General features: G+C 27.6%; 3 protein-coding genes across 3 annotated transcripts; all 3 read left to right on the forward strand.

The window, feature by feature from the left end:
- Window positions 1-397: 397 nt before the first annotated feature.
- Window positions 398-7,246, forward strand: LOC119679345. Its single transcript, XM_038091638.1, has 5 exons — window positions 398-677; window positions 5,158-5,272; window positions 5,337-5,489; window positions 6,754-6,905; window positions 6,971-7,246. Exons 1-5 carry the CDS (start codon window positions 580-582, stop codon window positions 7,185-7,187), a joined length of 735 nt encoding a protein of 244 aa, XP_037947566.1. The 5' UTR covers window positions 398-579; the 3' UTR covers window positions 7,188-7,246.
- A 1,685-nt stretch (window positions 7,247-8,931) lies between these two features.
- Window positions 8,932-10,332, forward strand: LOC119679344 (zinc finger protein 248-like). Its single transcript, XM_038091637.1, has 2 exons — window positions 8,932-9,477; window positions 9,548-10,332. The coding sequence occupies exons 1-2, from the start codon at window positions 9,033-9,035 to the stop codon at window positions 10,321-10,323; spliced, it is 1,221 nt and encodes a 406-aa protein (XP_037947565.1). The 5' UTR covers window positions 8,932-9,032; the 3' UTR covers window positions 10,324-10,332.
- A 1,770-nt stretch (window positions 10,333-12,102) lies between these two features.
- On the forward strand, window positions 12,103-16,281 carry LOC119676023 (zinc finger protein 37-like). Its single transcript, XM_038087245.1, has 5 exons — window positions 12,103-12,584; window positions 12,646-13,385; window positions 13,491-13,524; window positions 15,087-15,488; window positions 15,562-16,281. The coding sequence occupies exons 1-5, from the start codon at window positions 12,188-12,190 to the stop codon at window positions 16,263-16,265; spliced, it is 2,277 nt and encodes a 758-aa protein (XP_037943173.1). The 5' UTR covers window positions 12,103-12,187; the 3' UTR covers window positions 16,266-16,281.
- Window positions 16,282-16,934: the final 653 nt, after the last annotated feature.

Raw genomic sequence — 16,934 nt, forward strand, 5'->3', positions numbered from 1 at the left:
CACTACAGTACAGCGTTTTTGAAACCCTGATCGCGTTTCTAAAAATGAAACTCGTAGTTCATAGATTGTCAGCTTTCCATACTTTTTCTTTATTATAATTTTCTACTAGAACATAATCTGGCATAGCGCCCTGAAAACAATTACACAGTTTAGATACTTTTCATTGGTGCGCCCAGATCAAAAACCATCTAGCCACTTCCTCTCTTCCCACCTCTGTATCATTCAATAATAGAACACTTTACTAAATTTACTCTCTTTAACTTTGATAGATTTATTTAAAATCGTCTTCAATTCATTTTAGAGAAATTTGAGAGTGAAAATTGAAGTATTAAAGTACTGAAGTTTTTTAATTATTTATGAATAAATAAAAGTATTTTTAAAATGTTAGCGTATTAGATACTCATTTGTGCTACTAATATGGTTGAACTTTGAAATCAGTTTGTAGGTGTGCAAAATTATTAAATCAGTTAAATCCGAGAGTCTATTGAAGCTTTTTTAATTTTCTTAGCAAGAGCAATAGGCTTAGACTTAAGAGTATATAAACTTTTATACTGAAGTCTTCCGGTGCAGTCGTTCAAAATGTGTGCAATAAAATTTAAGTTTAACAAATTTGTAACTACATTATTTATTTGCTTATTTTTAATTACGAGTAAAGTGCAAAATTCTCAGCAACTGAGGTGCGTGTGTAATTACTTGTTATTTGACTACTTGTTATTTAACCGTATATATTATTTATATGTACAACATTCACAACATATGATACAAAATAAATAGCAATTTAATGCATATGACGTTTACGGATCTTACGCAATATAAACATACAAATCTGTTATTAACTTAACAAATATCTATATTTATATCATGTATAAGAAATACATACAATTAATAAATTATAAATTGAAAAATAAATTTATGCCAAGTAAAACTTCTAGTCGAATCATTACTTCCGACAGTTTCATTTGTAAGACAATCGACACTTTTTTCAAACGTTTTCCTCGAGTACCGGCGTAATATAATAGTATCGAAAATTTGTTACTCGTGCTGTGATTTATTACTCATCTACGAGACGGACTGCCACTTGTATCTACTTGTTTTATAATAACAAAGTTACATTTGTAATTAAATCGCTAACTATTTCATTTAAGCTTAGTTCGAAAGCTGTGAGAAAGAGCGGATCGTAGAGAAAAGTCAATAGGAAGCATGAAAAATTCAATAAACTATAAGTTAAAGTTCATAATAATTCAGCTTAACGTTCATAATAATTTATAAAAAAAATTACATGAATGCCAAACAGACGAATTAATTTCGAATAGACAAATACTTACACCTAAAACTGTCTGTTAGCAACTGAACTATTTAATTAGCATTGAGGCGTTTCAACCAGCAAGGAGATGACTAGCTCAGATCTATATGCGCACTTTGGATAAGTAACATAACTTGTAATATTAATTTAAAAAACCTCTTGTTAGTCAATATGACTAGTTGTTGTTAATTGAAACTTTAAACTCTGTTTATATACAATAAAAAAATTATAAAAATTTTCTACTTTCGATTATTGATTGCGATCTTTTGTTATTCGTGTATAGTAAACAGAACCAACAAACGAATTAATTTCGAATTAATTAATGATTGGCATCTAAAAATGAAAGTTTTGAGCTTGAATGCTTGATAAGGATTTCCATTTATGACTTTCTATGTCTAACAACACCGCTTTAGATAAGGAAAAAAATTTCAGAAAAACCAATAATAATTATAATATTAATATATTATGCAGATATATATCGTATTTAATCGATATTAATTTATATACTAATATAAATTAAAAATTATTTATATATTTTAAATTATGTAGATAGAATATTAGGAATATACAATCCTTTTCGTTTTTTGGACAGGTGACATACTAGCCGTAATTTTTCTTTCAGAGTTGTGAAAAAAACAGCATTAAGTCTGGTTAAAACAAATTGGCATCACTTTTAAAATATATTAATTATTTATTTTTGACATATGTTTTTTGTTGTCTTACGTACAATATGATAACATATCTATAAATCGTACACTCAAAACTAATTAATTTAAATAAAAGACAACAAAATGAATATTAGAACGGCAAAGGTTAAGCATTTTTATCTTATATATTTAAATTAATTTATTTATTTATATATTTAAATTTATTAGTAAATGAAATTTTTATATTGTTTTAACGGATGACTGGAATATTGCAACACATTTCCAGTCAACATTCACAATAGGCGGATTTTATGAATTTGGCTGCACTAAAACTTAAGGCGTAAAAATTTTTCGAATGAAACTTAACTCGGAAGATTTTAAAAGCATACGTTGACGATAATAAAATATCTTAAATTATAAGATACTTATTTACTAGAAGCATTATATATGAAAAATTCAATTTCATAGTATGTCGCGATAAAAAAAATGAGAGTACCCGTAGCGTGGATACAATAAGTGATGAAATTTCCAAATACAACTTAAACACATTAATAACAAAATAAAACGTTCTTTGTCCAGAATGCGTTATAATACTATAGTAAAGCACTGTGTAATACGATTTTTTAGCGCTTTTAAAAATAGTTGATAACAAGAAATATATCAAAACGTAGATGCATTCAAGTTAATGATTTGGATCGTGTTTAATTTATTAATAATATAAAAAACTAAAAATATTTAGCAGAGACTAAAAAACTTTGTCAGAAATATAATAAATGTATTATTTTTAATTTAATTTTATAAATTAAATACATAAAATAGTTAATAATAAAAATAATAATTAATAATAAAACAATTGTTATTATTAGAGTTCTATTTCAAATACAAAACGGGAAGTATTTACGAAATGTTCAAATTCAAACATTTTTTATTGACGAGAATTATGCGGGTAACCATACATCTATTTCGGATATTACTGAATTTCCATAATCAGTGGTCTCTCAAAAAATCTATTGGTTTAATTGTCCGTATCTAATTTTTGGGCTGCAAATTCCAGAAATTAAACCCTGTGAAATTCGAATCATGGAACCGTATATTAACACACAAATCCAACGTAGACTTAAATAGCGTTGTTCAAATTTATAGTTTCAGCAATTACTTTTGTTTATATTTTTATAAATATTAAAACTTTACATATACTTTTGTAATGTGATATAATATTTACAACTAACACATAACCCATATTTATATAAATTAACTTAACTATTGTAAATTACATTTCTGCAATCTTACTCTATTCTATGAAATTTTTAATGTTTAGCTTAATTGCCCTAAGAATTATTAGGCATATTCGGAAAAAAACAGCAAGTTGCTGGCCTATACAGGCTGGAATGTAAGCAAAACAACAACACTATTTTCTCTACGTCGGCCTCTGCGTATAGGTATACTGGCCAAACATACCCAGTAGAAAACGGATCGATCCGTCATCGAAGACGTCTTCAAGACATGGATACATACATGAAGACCGATCGATCCAAATGTATGACGGTCTTCGAAGACACTTTCATACAAATTAGCCAAATGTCTTCAATGAATTTTTGTGTACATGTCTCGAAGACCGTCTCGAAGACCATGTCTTGCATAACGGACGCATTCGACAGAAAGTTGTGCGCTCTTAGTGGAGTGCTCATATAATTTTTTCACCCTTTTTTTTATTTTTACTCTTTTATTGCGCTCTTTAAATTTTAAATGAATTTCAATTTTCTCTTTAAATAAGTAGAAAGAAATTGTTGTATTTTGTACTTTTATTTATTTTATATAATAATTTCTTAAATTACATTCAAAATTAAAAGTTTTAAAAATAAATTATAAATTTTATTATAAATTATTATAAATTTTATTAAGATATTAAAAATAAACTAGTAAAAACTAGTAAACATAGTAAAAATTAATTTAAATATTTAACTTAATATAACTCAACATATCTAAAATTAACTAAAACTAATATAAAATAATTTAAAGCATTTCGCTATCATCAATTGTTGAAGTTTTATATGTTTTCAAAAGCGTTGAAGAGGATTTTGGTACAATTAAACATTCTGATCTTAAGAGTTCTAAAATAGCATTACTACAACGCCTGTTAATCCTGTGTTTTTTAAATAAAACAGCTAATTTTTCACAAGTGTGTTCAGTTTTTTTATTTTCAACATCCTTTGTTTCGTTTCTAAAACAACTTTCACTGGAATTATTGTCTTCAATATTAATATCAATAATTTTCCAGGAACTAAGTCACTATTTAATTTGTTTTGATTTAATTTCTTTTTTTTTAATATTTCGTAGTTTAATGATTTTGTTTCTTTATTTTTTTTGATTTTTTTAATATTTATTTCACTACACTTCAAAATTATTGCGTCACTTCATTTATAAAACATAGCGTCATCTGAGGCAAAATTCAAATACGTTGCTATGAATACTAAAAATGAGAGAGAAAGCAAAGAAAGAGTATTTACATTCATGTTTTGAGCAATTGTTTTGCAAATTTGCTTACATGCGGACGCGGTATCAAAGACCGTCTTGAAGACAATGTCTTCGAAGACCACTTTTTCTACTGGGTATCGGCTAGTAAAAAAAATGTTACCAACGCAATAAGCGAGCCATTATGAACCTGTAATTTGCTTTCATTATGTACATATGTGCAAGATTTGCTATTTGCAAAACATAACACTTGACAGATAGCAACAGTGATGCCAATGTTTCGCGTAGCCAATATACGCATCCATTTTTTGCCATACTCGCGAGCCACCGAAAAGGCCTATTATCATTCTTTGATTGATGACGTGTATTGACTGAAATACAGCACGCATACACGGGCTGAGTGTTGATAAGGAATGATCGTGTAAAACACGCTTAACAGCAAATGCTTAAGTACCCACTTTATCCGGGGATATTATTTAAAGTTTAGGTTATAACCCAATAACGAAAGGAAAAACACAACCTAGTCAGTGTAAACGCTATGTAATGTGTGTTTAAGGCAAGCATCATTTTAAAATAAATTTAATATAATATAAAGGAAAATTTATTTATGGGCTGCAAAAATGCCCTCCTAAACATAAAAAACTATTATGTTAAAAAAACAAATTTTTTTGCCAATAAAATATATTTTAAAAAAAAAAAAACAATTTATTATTTTAATTCAATGAAATATTTAAGTTGGGCGAATATCAATGAACAAGTAGATATGGTTATACCAACTTTAATAAATCATTTTAAAGATTTGGAACTTGAGTACTTAAATTTACCCGATATAGACGACGTTATTGAATTGGTAAGAACAATAATTTAAAAAGTTCTAAACTTTTCATGAAATAATATTATTGTTTCAATTTCAGGATCAAAAGATATTATCTGTACCTGCTACATTATCTTTAAGGAATGGAATTTTACACAGCATTGATAATATCACTAGATATGATAACGCTTTTATGACAAGCGCCAAACATGGTTTCCTTGTCAGATTTTATTTAAAAATAAATGAATTAAAAGTAAGTATATTGATATAAAACTGATTTTGATATATGATAAAATAATATTCTAAAACAGTTCTTATTTAATACAAATTTTTAACATTAATTATAACAAAATGTATAAAAATAATAAGATTTAGGCCAGATTCCGCTTTATTCATTAACTTTTTATTCTGTTTCTTTTTATTCTGTTTGTTTTTATGCAATTTATATGATTTATTATAAGCCGGTTTTTTTAAATATTTTAAATGAACCTTTGTTTCGACGAACCCTTTTGCATTTTAATAAAAATCTCTTTTCCAGTAAAATTTCGGAGTTTAAACTCCCCCGAAAATAGTTCGGACCATTTCACACTGTATGTAATAAATTGTTCTCAATTAAAACTTTTATTTTAAATTTTGACATAATTTTCAAAATCTCTTATATCTCCTCTTATATCCTCTTATATTATATGTCAAAAATACACCGAATGTAAAAGCGATTAATTTCGCATAATCGTTATTATCATTTGTGATATATTTTATTGAGTTTATGGAAAAGCATTTTCTTCTTCTACATTAGGATTGTTTTTCGCTATTTCATTTTTAAAACATACCAATAGTACGTAAGTAATATTATATTGAGTTATTAACTATTAGCGGTTTTTATGTTTTCAAGATAATCAATAAGTATTGTTCTCTAAACATTCCAAAATGCAGAGGCAGACAAATTATATTTTTAGCTGAATGTTGCGTTTTTGGTTATTTTGGCATAATTTTACCTTTTACTATCTTCTCAGCTAACCATCGATTTATGTCCAGAATGTAGCAATAGAGCCACATTTCATTCAGAATTACATATCGAATAAAAAATTCCAATATATATGGCCTCAATATACTTAAACAAGCTTAGAATTGTCAACTCATTGATGCTTGTAATCAACTATGGTATATTGTTAGCATTCATATAATCCATTGTAACTTACGATGTCAACTATAAGTTAAAATTTTTTATTAATACTTGTTCCGATGTAACGATCTGTAGGCTGCATTTAATTTCAGCATACATACCAATGATTAATTTTTGTCAGCTAAAATCCCTATAAAATTATCTAGTCCTTCTTTTGCCTTTCCATTTTATGCATTATTTTGATATTAAAATTTTGTCTACAAAAATTATAATATAACATCGTATTATTGGAATGATATAAATGATAGTTAAACCAGCTTTGATATTTTAATAATATTTAAGGAACAGGAAAATATATTTTAGAATTAATACTAATTGTTAATACTAAATTTAGATTGATTACGACTTCAGTCTTAGCGTTTTGGGTATAAATGTTGAAGGCACAGTCGTTGGTTCGATGGAAGACGCAATTATCTTTACGGACTTAACATTGAATATAGCTCAGCCTCAATTCAAGTTAAATGAACTCCGCGTTATAAATTATGGGTGAGAATTGTATATTCGTAAACAAATTATATTTAAAGTTTTACTTGATTTTCTTTATTCTTAAGCGACTTGAATATACAATTGAGTGGTGGAAACATAATAAGTCGACTTGGTGATTTGGTGGTACGTCCATTAACAAATATGTTCGCTTCTAGAATTGTTTCACAAATATCGAGTGGACTTAAAGATCAAGTACAAAAGTTAATGGATGATTTCGTTAAAAACGATCTTATGAATATATTCAACTATTCAAGACAATTAACCAAAAACTTACCAGGATAAAAAATGAGTATTAAATGATAAAAATTAGCAATAGTATTAAATTATATCTATGTATATATCTATGTATATATGGGATATATATATTTTTATTTGATCTGGGTTGTTTTTTTAATAAATATGTATTTTATTAATATAAACATTTATTAAAATTCTTAATTTTTTGTTATGTATTGTATTAACTATATATAATTAAATTACGAAGTACTTACTTTCTATGATTTTATAATTTCTTTTATTTATTTGTTCAAAACGCCTACAACTTTAGTCACACCAAAGAATCTAACTGATCATTTTGCAATTATCTTACTTTGAAGCGGTCACACTCGAAAAACCTTGTATTTCATCAGATTTTTTGTTTACATAGTAGAAGTATTCAGACGACAACACTGCATAGTCCATATATAATTGTTTTTGAGAAATGACAAAATTTCCAAGTTAATTAAATTATTAAAAAAAAATAGTGATGGGAATAAATAAATGAACAAATTTCACTTTTCTTGTCATTGTCTTGCTTTAAATTGCAGCAAAATAAATAAAAAGAGAATCAGCTGTTTGGTCAATTTCATTTACAACTTTATCGAAAAATAAAAAAAGTAAACGTGACATTCAAAGGTTCATTATTATATCGCTTTACCGAATACCGATTTACCAAACCATGCCTCCCTATTATCTTAAAATTATTTTAACAAAAGTATATTCAGTGACAGCAAGAAGAAAAAATTTTAATTATATTGTTTGTATATCATAGGTAAAACTTTATCAAAATCTCATTTATTAGCTTTAATTCGAACAACATGTAAAGTTACATATACATATGTATATTTTATGCAGTGAAATAACCAGTTGAGCTAAGTTTAGACTAGTGCACTTATCTCTAGAAATATTAAGCAGTACATGCCATTTATTATTCAAAATGTATACAAAAATGTACTGAAATGCTTTGATAAATGTAGGTGTAAACATAGTATTAGATGAATTTTAACTTACACATTTTCATTTAATTAATTCTTTACGTTGATGTGACGTTGCTTTAACTTGTACTGAAGGTTTTTTTACACTTATAATTATCAACCCTGTTTGGTGTTTCTTTACATAGATATTATGTGGATGTTGTATGAAAAAGTTTATACTGTGTAATGTTATATATTGCTGCACATTTAGTGAATTAATTATCATAATGTGAACTCATTTCAATATATAATAATAAATATATAATTAATAAATTAGATTATTTGCTAAATCCAAACGTTCGAATTAGCTGTTCGAATCAGAATTTTAAAAATTATATATTTATTGAATATAATAGCATTGACAGACGGGAGCTAAATTATCATTAAAGGGCTAAATTATAATTTATTTGCTCATTTAGCAGTTTTAAATGATCATTTATGGTCTTTAAATGACCGAATTTAACCCAATTTATTCATCATTTAGGTTTTTAGAAATGGTAATACTGTATATGCAAGCGAAACGAAATAAAAAATGGAACAAATTTCAAGCTATTTGGTTGGTTTTGAATTGAAAAATTCTTTATTTTGCTAACGATGATAATTTATATAATAATATATAATAATGATAATTTATACCGTCTGTCAGGGTATTTTTAAAATGATCACTTAAGGCTGCTTAATGATAATTTAGTGCGTCCGTCTGTCAATGCTATAATATAATACGATTTTTGAATCAAACAATTTAGATTGTTATATGAAAATTTACTTACAGAAATTTTTATTAAAATGACTGCACTTTTATTCAAAATAAATTTTGTCCGTTTTCGTGGTATATCCTTTGCTGGTATAAACTCGCACTTAAAGTCTGGCATCTCACTTTCATCTGTCAACTGTTATGTTATTTATTGACTTGTTTATTATATTTTCTACAATTTGCTGGATTTACGAAACGATGCCTGGGTGTTGTTTATGTGGAAATGACTTTAAAATAGGATTCAAAATTTTCGAGGTACGCTTTGGACAACCACCTGTAGTAATTCATGATATAGTAATTGAATGCATTGGTCCAAGTTATAAAGTAAAAGAAAATAAAAAAATTTGTAAAAAATGCTACGGAAAAATTCAAAAATATTACAAAGCCAAAATAGAAATGCAACGCATTCAAAAAGAACTGATGAATTTATACAAAAACGTCGAAAACCAAAAGGATGATGACTCAAATAAAAGCGACAACGACACAAGAAGTGAAATTCAATCATTCTCAGAAGTTAAACTTGATGAAAATTATAGTAATTTTTCCCCAGTTATGAAAAAAGAAATAATTGATGAGAAATACATTGGTATGTTGCATAAGAATAGTTCAGAAAATTATATAGAAATATATATAAATATAGCTGTATTTATTTATAGATTTTCATACAGATCTGGGTCTCAACGACTTTGATTTTGATAACAAATCTGAAAGTGAATGTATTGATAGTTTGGACATTAGCAATGCTAAAAAAACGGAAACAGATGGAAAAAAAACTATAAATGAGAGTCTAAACAGTAATAAAACAGCACATAAGCCTGTAAAGAAACGGACGAAAACTGCTTACAAGTTTGGTTCTATATGTGACCAGTGTGGGAAAACTTTTCATTCATACACTGGTTTTATTTATCATCGTCGAACACATGATCCAGTAAAACATTTTAAGTGCAGCATTTGCGGCGAAAGTTATCGCAACAAGTTTCGTCTTAAATTGCACATGGCTTATCACACGGGTGAAACTCCATTCGAGTGCGATATTTGTAGTAAACGATTTGTTCACAAAATTGGTTTAAATAAACACAAACAAACGCATGATGAACGATCACGACGAGTAGAATGTGAACAATGCGGGTTTAAAGTGCGTTCAAAGTCACATTTACTTCGACATATGATTACGCATACAGGAGCAAGACCTTTTCCTTGCCCAGTGTGTGACAAATGCTTTGCCACAAATTACGGTATGAAATTACATCTGAAAGAACATCAAAATCCAGGTAGTACTAGACAACAAAGATATCGATGTAAAATGTGTCCACGAACTTTTACAAATAAAAAAAATTATGAAAAACATTGTGAACAAAACGATTGCATTCAAGGAACAAACGATAATACAAATAAACAGTGTTACGAAAACCAAGTGACGAATAAAAGTTAGAAATTAAAATTTGCGTTATTATTAAAAATTTTCAATTATAAGTTTTATAGTATCCAATTTGTTGAAATAATTAAAAGTGAGTAAAGTGGTATTATCTTAATTTGCAAGAATGTCGGTGTACAAGGATAAGGATGAACTGAACCAAGAAATCGGGATTATACTACTGCATATTATAGTAAGGAATATTACTTTTAAACAAGGGCAATATTCCCTTTTAAAGCTATTGAGAAAATATTCTACATAATTTACTTTCAAAATACATTCAAATTACTTAAAATAATTCAGTACCAATTGTAATTCAAAAAACAAAACTAGTAAACGCTAAGGTTGTAAAATTTAAGAAAGGCACTAATCAATGTAATGTCTATTAGCTTGAGAGTTATTACCGTGGATTTCGGATTGTTTGAGGAGAGAAATAAACTCCCTAGAATATTGAAGTTATTAAAAATAAGAAAAAAATTTTGACATATGTTTAATTTCAGAAATAAAAAGGGTGAAATAACGTTTTAAAATTTTTATTTTTTTTATTTTTAAAATCATAAAATAAAAATAAAAAAAATTCAGCTAAAGCATGTGATCGGGCTTAAAACTTTGCCCGAGGGTTAGTTTGATGCTTATGTTGCTTAACTCAATTTGATTTTTAATCATTTTGATTAACTAACTGCAAAAAATGTGAACTCATTTATTGCTTTAAATTGAATTCTCAAAACTGCAAACAATACTAGAAACACAAATATCAAATCAAAAATGCGAAAGATATTTGTCTCTTCTGGCGCTAATTGTGTTTTCAAAAAACGTAAAAAATATTACAAAACTTTATAATATTTACTTTAATTAAAACAAACAATTGTTTTAAGTTGTAAATGTAATTTGTTTATTCGCAAAAAACAAAAGGCGTTTTTGGTGGCTCACATGTGTGGCAAAAAACAGCAAGTTGCTGGCCTATACTGGTTGAAATGAACACAAAATAACAACACTATTTTCTCTATCTAGGCCAGTAGTTGTTTACTGACCAAATATTTCGGCCAATTAAGAAAAAAATGTTGCCAACGCAATAAACGAACTATTATGAACCTTTATTCGGAATTCCAACGAATATTGCAATCATATGTCAGAAATCATATGTAAACAAAAATTCAAACAAAATTTAAAAATTGGAAAAGAAGAAAAAAAATTCAGTGCTTTATTTTGAACAACATTCTTATCATTCCTTTTAATTCTGAACTCATTTAATTCTGAATTTTTTATTTATTTATTTTTATACAAAATGTAATTTGCTTGGAATTTGTGCGCATATGCAAAATTTACTATTTACCAAAACATAACACTGGACAGATTGCAACAGTGATGCCAATGTCTCGCTTAGCGAATATAGGCCAGCATGCGTTTTTTGCCACACTTGCGAGCCACTGAAGATGCCTAATGTAATGATTCTTTTTTTACAATAAATTATTACACACTAACCTTTTCATAAGTTTAATATATTTAAAATAAAACTAAATAACTTTTCTAAATCAAGCTCTTTTTTTTGCAATTTGTGCACAAACGCATTCATGAACTTTAACAAAATCATTATTAACATGACTCCACTTTTCTAAAGAAATATCTACAATATTAATGTTAAAGTGCATCCACACCAAAACGAATGTACTAACTTTTGCAGGTACGATTACCTGCGAATATTCGTTCGTTCGCAAGCGTTTGCCTTAGTGCGGATGCACTTTTATTTTCTTTTTTGTGAAATATTCTTTGCTCGTGATTTGTTTGCAATAAAAGTCTGGCATCTCGTCTCTATCTGTCAACAGTAATGTTATTTATTGACTTGTTTATTATATTTTTTATAATTTGCTGGGACTAAGAAACGATGCCTGGGTGTTGTTTATGTGGAAATAACTTTAAAATAGGGTTCAAAATTTTCGAAGTACGCTTTGGACAACCACCTGTAGTAATTCACGATGTTGTAATTGAATGCATTGGTCCAAGTTATAAAGTAAAAGAAAATAAAAAAATTTGTAAAAAATGCTACGGAAAAATTCAAAAATATTACAAAGCCAAAATAGAAATGCAAAGCATTCAAATGGAACTGATAGATTTATACAAAAACGTCGAAACCCAAAAGGATTATGATTCAGATGAAACCGACAACGACATAGAAAATGATATTCAATCATATGTAGAAGTCAAAATGGATGAAAACTGTAGCAATTTTAATAATTTTTCTCAAGTTATGAAAAACGAAATAATTGATGAAAAATATAATGGTACGTTGTAATAGTTCAAAAAATTATTTATAAATATATGAAAACATATATTTATTTATAGATTTTGAAGCAGATCTTAATCAATTTGATAACAAATCGGAAAGTGAATGTGTTGATAGATTGGACATTGGCAATCCAAAAGAAATGGAAACTAAAGAAAAGAAAAGTATAAATGAAAGTCTGAATAATAAGAAACCCACTCATAAACCGGCAAAGAAATTCGGTTCTGTTTGTGATCAGTGTGGGAAATCTTTTCATTCATACACTGGTTTTATTTATCATCGTCGAACACATGATCCAATAAAACATTTTAAGTGTAAAATTTGCGGTGAAAGCTATCGCGACAAATATCATCTCAAATTGCATATGGCTTATCACACCGGTGAAACCCCATTTGAGTGCGAGATATGTAGTAAACGATTTGTACACAAAATTGCTTTAAACAAACACAAACAGACACATGATGAGCGACACCGGCGATTTGAATGTGAACAATGTGGACTTAAACTACGCTCTAGGTATCATTTAGTCAGGCACATGATTACGCATACGGGAGCGAAACCTTTTCCTTGTCCAGTGTGTGAGAAATCCTTCACTACAAATTACGGTATGAAACTACATCTAGAGGAACATAAAAATCCAGGCAGCACTAGACAGCAAAGATATCGATGTAAAAAATGTCCACGAACTTTTACAAATATAAAAAATTATGAAAAACATTGTGAGCAAAACGATTGCATTCAAGTAACAAACGATAATACAAATGAACAGTGTTACGAAAATCAAGTGACGAATAAAAGTTAGGAATTTAAAATTTTGCTTTATATTTTGCAATTTTTCCATTTCAAGCTATTAAGAAAATCTGCATAATTTACTTTCAAAATACATTCAAATTACTTCAAATAGTTCAGTACCTGTTACAATTCTAAAAACCAAACTAGTAAACGCTAAAGTTGCGACATTTAAGGAAGTCTCTAATCAATTAATCAAATGCCTATTGACTTGAAAGTTTTAAACGTGAAATTTAGAATACTTGATAAATGAATTGAGTAGTTTTGAAGAACTGTTTAAAATATCAAGGCTATTAAAAATAAGAAATAATATTGACATACGACTACATGAAGATGTACATAATAGGTCTGTTCCGTGAGCTACTCAGTAAAACACAAGCACAAACTAAGAGCGTAACATAAATAAAGTACCAGATTACGTTCTTTACACAAATGTTTATGGAATAGTCTGGTGAAAACAGCTGTTTTTTGAAAAATAAAAGAGTACAAATGGAAATTAAAAAGTAACAGCGCAAAACACATTTTGAAAAACAAGAAAAATTTTACAACACAAGCGCAAATATTTTTAAATATTATTTAAAATTTATTTTATTTTGATAAAGTGAGTTGGAGTACTGTTGATAATTAAATTTGATATAACAATTTAATTTAATGTTATTACAGATATATCTCACTATCTAGAATAATATTTATTACTTTATATTCTGGCTGTGTTATATTACTTAGTTTACTTAACAAAATATTTATTATATTTTTTAATCCATTTCTTTATTGATGTATTTAGAACAATTAATACAAATAAAATTTTAAAAATTTTTAATTAAATACATATATACATTTGTTAATTAAGTAAATTAGAGTATGACCACGCTTAAAATCACAAATAAAATCGAAAAAATTTCCCATTTAGTGTATGCTATGCATAATGAAATAAGGTTATTTTGTTATATTTAGACTATTATACTTACTCATTTTCGGATTTATTTCTATTAACGTGTTTAGTTAGATTTAACTTAAAAAACGAATTTATTGCTTAAGTCTATTAGCTCAGTGTATGCCACTTCAAGAAATTCCAATGTGGCATTAATAGCTACAAATTTTGACAAACACAGACAAAAAACAAATGGAAATCAAAATACATTTCAAACACAAACAAATTGTAATCATAAATGCAAAAATTAACGAATTTATAATTTATTTTCTTAGATCTGATTCAAAATAAAGGAAAAATCTTTACATATTTCAATAAATGATATTATAATAGAAAGTATGGTTCTTAGTTAATTTATTGCAAATAAATAAAATACAAATATCAAATCATATTTGTCTATTCTGATGCTAATTGTGTTATCAGCACATATATGAAAATGTATATGAAAGATATAAATATCTTTTATAACTTAAGCTCTTTTTTGTGCAATTTGTGCACAAACGCATTCATGAACTTTAACAAAATGATTATTAACTTTTGTAAAGAAATATGTGCAATATTTATGATAAGGTGCATCCACACCAAAGCAAATGTAGTAACTTATGCAGGCACAATTACCTGCGAATATTCGTTCGGATGCGCCTTTATTTTCTTTTTTGTGAAATATTCTTTGCTCGTGATTTGTTTGCAATAAAAGTCTGGCATCTTGTCTCTATCTGTCAACAGTAATGTTATTTATTGACTTGTTTATTATATTTTTTATAATTTACTGGGACTAAGAAACGATGCCTGGGTGTTGTTTATGTGGAAATGACTTTAAAATAGGGTTCAAAATTTTCGAAGTACGCTTTGGACAACCACCTGTAGTAATTTATGATATAGTAATTGAATGCATTGGTCCAAGTTATAAAGTAAAAGAAAATAAAAAAATTTGTAAAAAATGCTACGGAAAAATTCAAAAATATTACAAAGCCAAAATAGAAATGCAAAGCATTCAAATGGAACTGATAGATTTATACAAAAACGTCGAAACCCAAAAGGATTATGATTCAGATGAAACCGACAACGACATAGAAAATGATATTCAATCCTCTGTAGAAGTCAAAATTGATGAAAACTGTAGCATCTTTAATAATTTTTCTCAAGTTATAAAAAAAGAAATAATTGATGAAAAATATAATGGTACGTTATAATAGTTCAAAAAATTATATGTATATATATAATATATATATATTTGAAAACATATTTATTTTAGATTTTGAAGCAGAACTTGATCAATGTGATAAAAAGTCGGAAAGTGAATGTATTGGTAGATTGGACATTAGCAATCCAAAAGAAATGGAAACTAAAGAAAAGAAAAGTATAAATGAAAGTCTGAATAATAAGAAACCCACTCATAAACCGGCAAAGAAATTCGGTTCTGTTTGTGATCAGTGTGGGAAATCTTTTCATTCATACACTGGTTTTATTTATCATCGTCGAACACATGATCCAATAAAACATTTTAAGTGTAAAATTTGCGGTGAAAGCTACCGCGCCAAATATCATCTCAAATTGCATATGGCTTATCACACCGGTGAAACCCCATTTGAGTGCGAGATATGTAGTAAACGATTTGTACACAAAATTGCTTTAAACAAACACAAACAGACACATGATGAACAACACCGGCGATTTGAATGTGAACAATGTGGACTTAAGCTACGCTCAAAGTCTCATTTGCGTAGGCACATGATTACGCATACGGGAGCGAAACCTTTTCCTTGTCCAGTGTGTGAGAAATCCTTTACCACAAATTACGGTATGAAACTACATCTAGAGGAACATAAAAATCCAGGCAGCACTAGACAACAAAGATATCGATGTAAAAAATGTCCACGAACTTTTACAAATATAAAAAATTATGAGAAACATTGCAAGCTAACTGAATGTGTTCTTAAGAAAAGTGATAATAAATAAGTATATATAAAAAAAATACGAGTAATAAATTTTATATATTGAAAGCTTTTCCATATTAGATAACGAAGACATTTTTTCACTTTTTCCTAACATACCGTTTTATGATACAGACCTATTTATTATACCACTTGCAATAAAGATTTGCATAAATCATTGCATCTAATAACGTAAAAGTAAAATGTAAAAACGAAGAGTTTTCTATGATGTCATATAATATTGTAAATCTACCTAAGCTAGTATCCAAAACAGTTTAAATATTGTATTAATGCTTGTCCCTAAAATAATCCAATTCACTTTACTCTGTCGCCCCTCAATTTTAATTTCTTATTCCGCTGCATTTCAAATCTCACCACTTAGGTGGTCTAATATATTCCGTTATGTTTACTGGATCAATCCGCTTAGGGAAGTTGAGGATCTTTTCAGTTCACTGATGACAGTAAAATTATCAGATTGAGTTTAACAGATACAATAGTTATAACCAACATATTAAAAAAGATATCTATAACCGTGAAAAAAGTATATAAATTTTAACATTCAATTATGTAACTATTATATATATATATATATTTAATTATATAGCGATTTGGATATTATGTATATTAATATTACAGTAAAGTCAGCAGATTTGAATAACTTTTTCCACAACGGTTTTTCTTGATATTTTTAGAT

The sequence above is a fragment of the Teleopsis dalmanni genome, chromosome 2, assembly GCF_002237135.1.
Source record: "Teleopsis dalmanni isolate 2A chromosome 2, ASM223713v2, whole genome shotgun sequence".
Lineage (NCBI taxonomy): Eukaryota > Metazoa > Arthropoda > Insecta > Diptera > Diopsidae > Teleopsis > Teleopsis dalmanni.